Source organism: Gavialis gangeticus, unplaced genomic scaffold, assembly GCF_001723915.1.
Source record: "Gavialis gangeticus isolate Ggan-Ray unplaced genomic scaffold, GavGan_comp1, whole genome shotgun sequence".
In the NCBI taxonomy this organism is placed as follows: domain Eukaryota; kingdom Metazoa; phylum Chordata; order Crocodylia; family Gavialidae; genus Gavialis; species Gavialis gangeticus.
In genome coordinates, this window is record NW_017728992.1 from 27,595,538 (window position 1) to 27,605,817 (window position 10,280).

Here is a 10,280-nt window from a genome sequence, read left to right on the forward strand (position 1 = left end):
CTAGGTCCCTTCCGACCCTTAATCTATGAAACTATGAAAAAAAATAGAGTCACTAAAGTAAGCACAATAAAATGTGCAGATAAGATAAATAAGAGAAGCTAGAAAGAAAGTAATAAGGTCACTGATTTTAGAAGTGTGAAACAAACTTAATGAAAACTTCTGAAAATCCTGAAGAGTGGAAATAACCAGAAGTAATGGAAAGACAATATTTTTTAAAAAGTGAAAAACCTCACTGCATTTCAAAGCTGGAACAGAAAACTTTGGACCCAGTGTTCACCATCCTGTATTTGAAGAAGGCAGCATATAAAGATTGTGATGACACTGTAGGTTGAAAAAAACTGTACAATAGCCTTCTTCTCCTCAATTATGCTATCACTACTAGCTACATCTACCTACACACAGAGCTGGACACACTTAACATCTTTCAGTTTGGGCTTATATGAAGAATGGAAAGTTATGCTTGAAACGCTACAGGGCAATGTAGGAGAAAGGGACTTTCCACCTCCTCGCAGATAATAAAAATATATGTTCTATTTGGTTACTTGCTGTTTGGTTTTACTACCAAGAATTTAAAAAATGATTGCCCCTGAGGGCTGTTATTTAGGCTAATAGCTCCTGTGATCATTTCTGTAATGATCATTCCTGACACCAAAATAAAGTGTGAACTTACTTGGATGGTAGATTCATCTAAGTATTGTATTTTTTTACCAGCAGGACAACAAAGCAATGATATCAGTCTGGATGTGTTTTTATACCAATAGGTATTGCCTGTTCAAGGGTGTGTTTTTGTCCAAATGATTTGTTTCTGGAAGAACAAAGATATCTCATTGTTCCCTTTTACAATAGACTCCCCCTACATTTGTCTAGCATAGATTAAAGAGAGAGATCATCCTACACATTTCAGATCCCATTATTTAGTAGGTAAATTCAGTACTTGGACTTATCATACCTTACTAAGCTGTTAGCACTGTCGGGATCTTGTGCTGTCACTGTGCCAACAACAGTCCTGGTCTTTGCATTTTCATAAACTTCCATAATGTAGGAAGGCATGGTGAAAAGTGGAGGTTCATCCACATCTCCAACAATGATCTTCAGCATAGTTACATCCTTAAATGGTCCCAAATGTGAGAAGCGAATGTCAAGATGGGTATTTGCACCTTCTATATTAAGTGTATAGGATTTCTTCTTTTCATAGTTGAGTGGCTGTGAAAGAAAAGAGACATGACATTACCATAGTATGCTTTGACTTAAATTGCTCACAATAAAATTTTCTTTTCAACTTGTTGGAAAGACTGTAACCTATGGGACAGCTGTTCTAAGATGGTAGACACTTCTACATTTAGCAATGTGTAGATACACATAGTAGAAAGCAAAGATCTCTCAGGAAACACAGACCAGAGTATAACAGAAAGTAGTTACTGCAGATTCACACCAAAATCAAGCTGCCTTTGGGATTCACCATGTGAAATCAAATCCTGAATAGAAAAGGCATTGGAGAAAAATGGCCCACCAGCCAACAGAATTCCAGGTGCCCCAGAGTGACCAGAATTTTTTAGAGGATTCTGGTGACTCATGAGAATGCTGACTGGGGGGTCAGGTGGTGGTAGTTAGAAGTGATTTAGGAAGTTATCTAGGGGATATATTTTGTCTTTGGATGATTCCAGGCTTGGGCAAACTAAGGTTCCTAGCTGTCATGGCTGGCAGAATCAGCAGGAAGGCTGATCTCTAAAAATATTGACAGCAGTCTTAGGAGAGGTAGGGTATAGCCAAATGAGAAGGTAAGAAACTTTTCTTGTCTTTTTATTTCTATCTCCAAACCCATGGTCAGTTTTGCTTGTGTCATTATTCTCTCTTATATTATCACTCCATTTGCTGTTTTGTCTTCTTACTGTGGCAAAAGTGATTGCTGGGTGACCGATTCCAGTTTAACCCTTTCTATGAAAAGGGGAACCTACAATTTCTTTCACAACCCAACAGGGTGGCCATCCAGGGCTGGCAGAGATTCTCTTATAGCAGCTGCAGAGTCCAGTAAAAGGGCAGTGGAGTTGAGGCTTGCTGGGATAAGGAGAGATCTTAAGGCGATTTTGGTCTGTGGGGCAAGTGGCAGCACAGTCGGGAGAATTTCTGGGGGTGCCCTGTGGATGGGTTTGTGATAGGTGCCATTTGTGAACAGTTGATCTTCATTCTGGGATAATGTGAATTTTTTTTATTTACATATTTTTTTAGCTTTTCCCTCTATTGTCCAACATTAAAAACAGTTAGAGAAAGACTGTGAATATGCAGATCAAATTGCTTCACCACTAATTAATTTGTGTGTTTAAGTGAGAATGCATTTTAACCCATTTCCTAAGTACCTGATTCATAAAGTGTCCCTGTCTAGGAAAGCATTCATGTATATTGTTAAAAGGGGAAATTTTAGCAGGTGCTTAAATTTAAGCATGCACTTGAGTGATTCTCAGAATAGGTATAAGTGTACGATCACATGCTTCCTGGGTCTAATGCCTGGGAGTAATAGAACTCATAGGAAATTACCAGGATGGAAATAAGAAATCGGGCTTCTTTACCAAAGGCAAGACAATCAGACAGACCACTCTTATCTCTCGTTCTGAGTGGACAATTTCTTCTGTAGAAGCCCAGTTTCTGACCTTCTGTACATGTTCTAATTTAAAGTTTCCTTCTTTTTCTCAATTCTGAGCATCTCCTTGAATATTACATAGAAATTAAACTATAGTAAGATATTAATAACTTTGCAGTCACATACTTAACATTAGGACATATAAAATTGAAAGCTGCCTGTACAAATTGAATTTTAGCTACTTGTGCATGAGTAGTATGCTACAACTGCAGTAACATTTCTGATTATTGGAGTAATATCATTGAAATAAAAAAGAAAGAAATTCCAGAATGTGGTCGACTGCGTTTAGTTCTGTCATCAGATGAAAGGTTTTACTCACAATAGTTGAATAAGACAAAACTTTCTTCAGACAGCTTTTTAGTTATCAATTTCAATCATTTGTATAAATAGACAAGATGCTCATATCTTTTTGTCCTCTGTCTTTCATAATATCAAAGAATTTTGCAATGTAGGGGAGTCACAACTGCCCCATTCTGGTCTCAATTCAGCAAAGAATGTAAATACTGTAGTTCTATTGACTTAAAGCCTGGAAAATACCTATGGAACCATCATTAGTTTAGACCCATCTTGCTCCCACCTGTTGAAAGTTTATCATTGATTTAAATGGATTTAGATTCAAGGATTTGGCTAGAAGGGTCACTGATCACTGCTAAATTTATTCTGATGGACAGCAAATGGCTGACATACTTTGTACTGACTCAAGACAGAAGCTACTGATTTTCTCAAAAAACTTACCAATGCCTTCATTTCTACATTCTCTGAAGCTTCCAACCATCAGTTACCTGGACATTCACAATCAATGATGAAATATTATTATTTACTTCGGTACTTCAGTCAGAGTAAGACTCTAGTCAACCTAATTTACAACCTAATGAATGGTAATTTTTGAAATGTGCAGAGTACAAATAAAAGTTTCAAGTGGGAATTGCCTGTTTCTGAAGAATGTGCATAGTTTTCAGCTAGAACCAAAGGCTACACTTTCTTGGACTAGGATTGCACTCGACTGATTGTGGGAACTGATTGCAAGAATCTGGATAAACTTAATGAGACATGTATTTACTGGAGTTATCCTAAGAAAAAAACACTAAAACTAAGGCTAAATTAAAGAAATAGGTGTTAAGTGCAATGCCTTTCTAATTTCTGGAATTTTTACTCACTGTGTTTCTAACAAAAGATATAGAAGGTCCTAGAAAATCTCATACATTGTGACTTAAGAGGATGAGACTGTAATTATTTAGCCAATTATCATGGCCTTAATCCAAAAAAGAAAGAGGGACTCTAAAAGTATGTCAACAGTAATAGAAACTATAGGCCCCCCACCGAATGTGGAAAGTAATTTAGTTACAGATGATGCAGAAAAAGCTGAAGTATTTTTATTTCCATCTGCACAAATGAGGGCAGCTACCAGATGATCAGAGCAATCAGCAACAAATATAGGGAAGGAGTCAAGCATCCCATAGTAATGGCAAAAAGTACAGGGATTACTTAGGTAAGATGGATGCTTTCAAATTGGCAGGGCTGGATAGAATGCACTGTAGGATACTGAAGGAATTGGCTGAAGTAATTTCAGAGCCATCGGATACGCTTTTTGGGAATATGTGAAGGTCAGATAAGGTCTCAGATAATTGGTTAAAAGGGCAAATACAGAGCTCATCTTTAAGAAAGAGAAGAAAGAGGTTCTGAAAAATTACAGAACAGTTGACCTTGACACCTGGAAAGATCATGAAGCAGATCCTTAAGGAATATATTGTGAAGCATCTAGAGAAGAAGCAGGTGATCAGGAACAACCAAGAGGAAGTCATGCCTGCCTTACCCAATTTCCTTCTATGATGAAGTGATAGACTTTGTAGATTGCAAGGCACCGTCTTTGACTATCTCCTACAACATTATCACAAGCTGTGATGCTGGGTTTTGAATTGCCAGGTCTGGTGACACTTGAACATTGAGGTGTTGACCAGAGTCAGGAGGAATGATCAGAATTCAGGTACAATCCAGGTCAGAAAGCCAAGAAGTCAGTTTGCGACTGGGGTCTAAGAACAAGCTAAGTGGGAAAGCCAGGAAATCAGGCAGAGAGCAGAATCAGAGAAAAAGCTAGGTCAAGAAGCCAGGAGACCAAGCAGAGAACAGAGCTAGAAAGTAAATCAGGATGAGAAGTCATGGGATCAAGCAGAGAACAGAGTCACAGCACAAGCCAGAGGGAACAGTGAAGCAATCTGAGATGAGGTTGCTCTCTGTTGCCCAGACACTTCCTGTTTCAAGTCAGGGGTTTATATGGTGGAAACAGATGGTCAGCTGACCCTGGCCATCCACTCCAGTGCCAGTGAGTGGGGCAGAGAGATAGGCCCTGTTGGGAGCTTCAGGCTAGACTTGACTTACCTGGGTGACCAGCTGTAGGGCAGCAGACTGAGATGAGTGGTCACGCAGGCCAGGCCAAGACCTCAGGTTTGAGGCTGTGGCCTGAAACATGCTAAGGATATACAGAGTAGATGAAAATAATGTAAGGTGGGTACACAACTGGTTGAATCATTATGCTCAATGAGCAGTCATCAATGACTAGCTGGAAAGAATTATCAAATACAATTTCCCTGGGGTCCATCCTGGAGCTGGTATTGTTCAACATCTTCCTAAATGATTTAGACAATAGGATTGAGTGCATGCTTAGCAAATTCGTACACGACCCCAAGTAGGGTAGTTTCAGATATAACAGAGTACAGAGCTAGGATCCAGAATGACCTGGACAGACTAGAAAAATGGTCTGTAATTAATCAGATGAAATTCAGCAAGGACAAGTGCAAAGTCCTGCAGTTAGGAGAGAACAATTGCATGCAGAAATGTAGACTGGGGAATGATTGGCTTGCCTGCAATACTGAAGTGAAGGACCTGGGGATTACCGGGGGGGGGGGGGGGGGGGGGGGAAAGCTGAATATAAGCCAATGGTATGTTCCTATTGGAAAAAAGTCAACAGTATCCTGGGTTGTATTAACAGAAATGTCACTTGTAAATCAAAGAAAATAATTCTTACACTCTATTTAGCATTTGTGAGGCTTCGCCTGGAGTACCGTGTCCAATTTGGACTCCACACTTCAAGAAGCATGTGGCTAGATTGGACAGAGTTCAGAATTCATAAAAATAATGAGAGGCATAGGAAGAGGATTTATGAGGAAAGTTGGAAATAGCTAGTGTTATTTTTCTGGAGACAAGAATATTGAGGGTGGATTTGATAATAGTCTTCAAACACCTGAAGGGAAATTATAAAGTGGATGGAGATGGACCTTTTCTGTGGCTGTTGGAGATCAGACTAGGAGCAATGGCCTCATGATGCAGCAGAGGAAATGTAGGTTAGAGATTAGGAGGAACTTTAACTCTGAGGGTGGTCAAAAAGCACTGGAACAGGCTACCTAGAAAAGTAGTGGAATCTCTAACCCTGGAAATTTTCAAGAGCAGATTAGACAGACACTTGCCTGAGATAGCTTATGCAGGGACCTTGACCAGAAAGCTGGACCATGTGACATCTCTTCCAGCCCTACTTTCCTATGATCAGACAGGAACAATATTCAGAGAAGCTTATGCAAGCTTTTCACTTAGGTTGACAACACAAGCCTCTAAGCAAGCATGAAGTCCTGAAAAGTTTTATTCTTGCATCCAAACTTCATACTAATTTCAGTTAGTTTGTACATTTTGAACAGAACCCCACCCCGCCCTCCCAAAAAGCCAATATATTTACTTTTGATATTCAGATGTACTTCATGATATTGTATAGCATATTGTTTCAGGTAAGTGTGAAAGAGAAGTAGGAGTTTTATGCCCTGATATTACAGAAACAATTTCTAGTTGACTTACTGAAAGAAACTGATTCTGAACTTAGAAGAGTGTAGCTATTCCATATGAGTTGTTATAGCAATTAAAAATGGGACAAAATTTTCAAAGATTATCTTGAATAATTTCCCAGCTCTTGAGCTAGTAACACAGAAAATAAATGATTTATTTGGGTTCTCATTCAAATAATTGATCAAAATTTAGATTTTAACAAGCATCCAGCTCTTCCATTAATACAAGAGACCACATACAAAAATATTGTAGCAAACTTGTACATGTATGTGCGCACATGTGGGTTCATGCAACCAATAGGGATGTTATGTTTTCCTAAAGCAGGGGCGGGCAATTATTTTGGGTGGAGGGCCGCTTGATGAGTTTTAGCGAGCTGTCTAGGGCTGCATAGGTAGCCCCACCCCCTGGTCACCCTCTTGGGACCAGAAGTCCTGCCCCCCTAACCCCTTGCCCTTGGAAGTACTCCTTTTGGAGAGGTGGCCTTGGAACCTGATCCCTCCCACAAGCAAGGACCCAGTCCACCCCATCAGGTCCCAGGCATCAAAAGCTGCCTAACCCTCCCACCAACCACTGGTGCCAGCATGACCTGGTCCTTACCCATCCCAGCCTGCCTCTGCCTGTGGCGCAGAAGCCAGACCAGGCCCAGGTCCCCTCACCAGCACAGCACCCTCTAGTGCTGTGGAACCTCGCCCGTCCTGAGCTGCAGGGGGATCAGCCACAGCTTTCGTTCCCCAGTGCAGCCTGGCCAGCCCATCCCAACCCCTATCAAGAGTGGCTTCCCCACATGCTGCTGCACTTTCCCCCTACCTGCACCAGCTGGTCCCAGAAAGGCAGGAGGGCTCCACCACCACTTCTGCTGGCCAGTGCTGACCCAGCCAGGCATCACCAGCAGCATGTGGGAAGCCAGCTTCAGCCACATGCTGCTCTGAATGGGACAGGCCCAGCTGCTTTGGCACCAGCCAGGAAAAGCGGCATGCAGCTGAAGCCAGCTTCCCACATGCTGCTGGGGACAGGAGGAGCCCATCCAGGTCGGCACCGGCCAGCAGAAGAGGCAGTGGAGCTGTGTGCCGCTCAGGACTGACAGGCACAGGTAGGGGGAAAATGCAGATGAGCTCCTGCTGCTCTGGCCGGGCTTGTCCCATCCCAAGCAGCACATGACTCCACCACTGCTTCTGCTGGCCGGTGCCGACCAGGCCGGGCTTGTCCCATCCCCAGCAGATTGTGTGAAGCTGGCTTCAGCTGCAGGATGCTCTGGATTGGACACACCTGGCCAGGTCGGCACCCACCAGCAGAAGCGGTGGCGGAGCTGTGTGTTGCTCGGGACTGACTGACGGAGGTGGGGAGAAAGTGCAGCTGAGCCCCTGCTGCTCTGGCTGGGCTCATCCTGTCCCAAGCGGCACATGGCTCTGCTGCCACCTCTCCTTTCTGGTGCTGACTGGGCCAGAGCTACAGCCCAGCTGCTGCTTCCCCTCCCCAATGCGGGCCCAGTCTGACCCCACATAGCCCAAGCAGCACTGCACAGCACAGGGAAAGCCTGCCCAGCAGCCACTTTCCTGAGCTTACCTGCAGGGCAGGGCCCTTTCCAGTCCCGTGCAGCAAAGCAGAAGCTGGCCCAGACACTTTTTCCCCTCGCGGGTGCCACAGGTTCTGGCCCAGCCCACCCTACCCCTCTCAAGCTGCAAATGGGGACTGAGCCAGGGGTGGAGCGAGGCCAGCTGGGTCAGGCTGAGGTCAGGGTTGGTTGCCTCACAAGTAAACAGCCTGAGGTGCTGCAGCCAGCAGCTGGTGCTGCTGGAGGCTTTTAGAGCGGTGGCCACCATTACATGCATTTTGAAGGGGTTCCATGGGCCAGAGGGAAGTGCATGGTGGGCCGGCTTGTGGGCCATATTTTACCCACCCCTGTCCTAAAGGATATAAGGACACGTGGTGCCAAGTCAAGATTTGCTGCAGCATTGAATTTCAGCTTACTCAAAGCACATTAGCTCAGCAAAACATATCCTTTCTTGTCTAAATACACAAGTGACTCATACCACTTATTATTTTGTAGGTTGATATAAGAACAGGTTGTATGTACTCTTGTCATGTTATAAGTAAAGTGCAAAAATAACTCATTCCCAAATATTACTTTGCCAAACAGAATATATTCACTCATGATTTTTACTTGTTTGAAGTGGGGACTGCTTTTATCTCAATACAAATTCTCCAGTTTGCTTTCATGTCTCTAAAATGCACATACATTATTTTTATTAGGAAACAGTCATAGTGAATGTGCTGTTATCTGGTTACTTGTTTTGCCATAGAAACATAAAAACATAGGCCTGGAAGGTCCGTAGGATGTCATCTATTCCAATCCTTGCTTGTCCCTCTCTCAAGTGTTTGTTTAACCTGCCCTAAAAATCTTCTAAGGAGAGAGACTCAACAGTCTATCAAGGTACTCTGTTCCAGTGCTTAACCACCTTCATATTTGGAAGCTCCTTCTAATATCTAATCTAAATTTATGTTAATTTACTTTCAGACCACTGTTTTTTGTCCTGTCCCCAGTGAATACAGAGAAGAGTCTCTCACCTTCCTCTTTATAAGAACCTTTATGCACCTGAAGACTGTTAACAAATCCCACTTTAGTCTTCTCTTCTCCAGTCTAAATAATTATGGGGTTAAAACCTTTCCTTCTAAATCACATTTCCTAGATGTGTAATCATTTTTCTTGGTCTCAGCTTGTGGTTCACTATAATGTCCAGGCCTTTTTCCACAGTAGTCAGGCCTTGCCACTCATTTCCCGAGTTCTTATTGTGCATTTTATTATTTCATCCTGAGTGCAGGACTTTGCATTTCCATTTGTCCTCAGTGAATTTCATCTGACAAATGGAAAGCATAGTCTGAAAATAATTTAGTGTAGCAGGCTCACCTTTCAGAGATTGGGCTGAGTCCCAGGCTTGAGATCCTGCTGTTTTGATTAGTGGAGCCCATCCACGAATCAGGAGGCAGCAGGAGAAATAAAGTCAAGCCCCTTTCCTGAGGGGTGGGGGAAAAGAGCTTCCCCGGGCCCTACTGAAGACTGTAAACTGTCAGGTCCGGAAGACTTCAGGGGTGGAGCCCTGAAGTACATAAAAGGAGGCACCGCACTCAGCTAGAAACAGGCAGCAACTCCCACGATGGTGTCAACACGAAGTGCTGCCAGGGCCCCTGCCCGGGGGGCGCAGCTTTCCCGGGTCTTGTCTGAGGCTTCCACCCAGACGGAGCCCATGGGGGGGCTGGCGTCCCCCAACCCCCTGGCCTGAGGGAGCTGCCCAGCAAGGCCTGGGAGGGGGGCAGGGACTGGGGACCCCCACACCTGTCCTGCAGGCGCCCGCCTTAGGGCCCTGGAGGCGCAGGTGAAGGAGCTCCAGGAGGAGGTTAGCAGGCTGAGGGGAATCTGAGAGGCAGAGGAAGAAATTGACAGATATTTTCTTTCCCTGCAGGGTTGTACGAGCAAGGGGGATGCACCTCAAGAAGTGCCCTCCACTGCTAAGTGGCAGACGGTCACCTCCCGTGCCAGGACTGCTCGTAACACAGCAGCACCAGTTCCTCCAGTCCGGCTGGAGAACAGGTATGAGGCCCTGGCAGCCCTGGAGGAGGAGGAAATGGGGGGGAGGCAACTCCACACTCCCTACATCCCATGCAGGCTGAAGGAGACAAGTAGGCCAGGAGGAGAAAGCATCGTGTGATCATCATTGGCAACTCCATCCTGAGAGGTATGGAGGGCGCCATCTGTCGCCAGGACCCCTTGGCACGCGAGAACTACTGCTTACCTGGAGCAAGGATTCAGGACGTGAAAGGG

At 44.1% G+C, this 10,280-nt stretch overlaps 1 protein-coding gene across 1 annotated transcript in view; it reads right to left on the reverse strand.

Annotated features, from left to right (window-relative positions):
- Positions 1-10,280, reverse strand: part of CDH18 (cadherin 18) — a 627,153-nt gene that overhangs the window by 81,755 nt on the left and 535,118 nt on the right. The window contains exon 8 of the mRNA XM_019521435.1: positions 950-1,203. Coding sequence (XP_019376980.1) covers positions 950-1,203 — 254 coding nt within the window. The remainder of the gene's footprint in view (positions 1-949; positions 1,204-10,280) is intronic.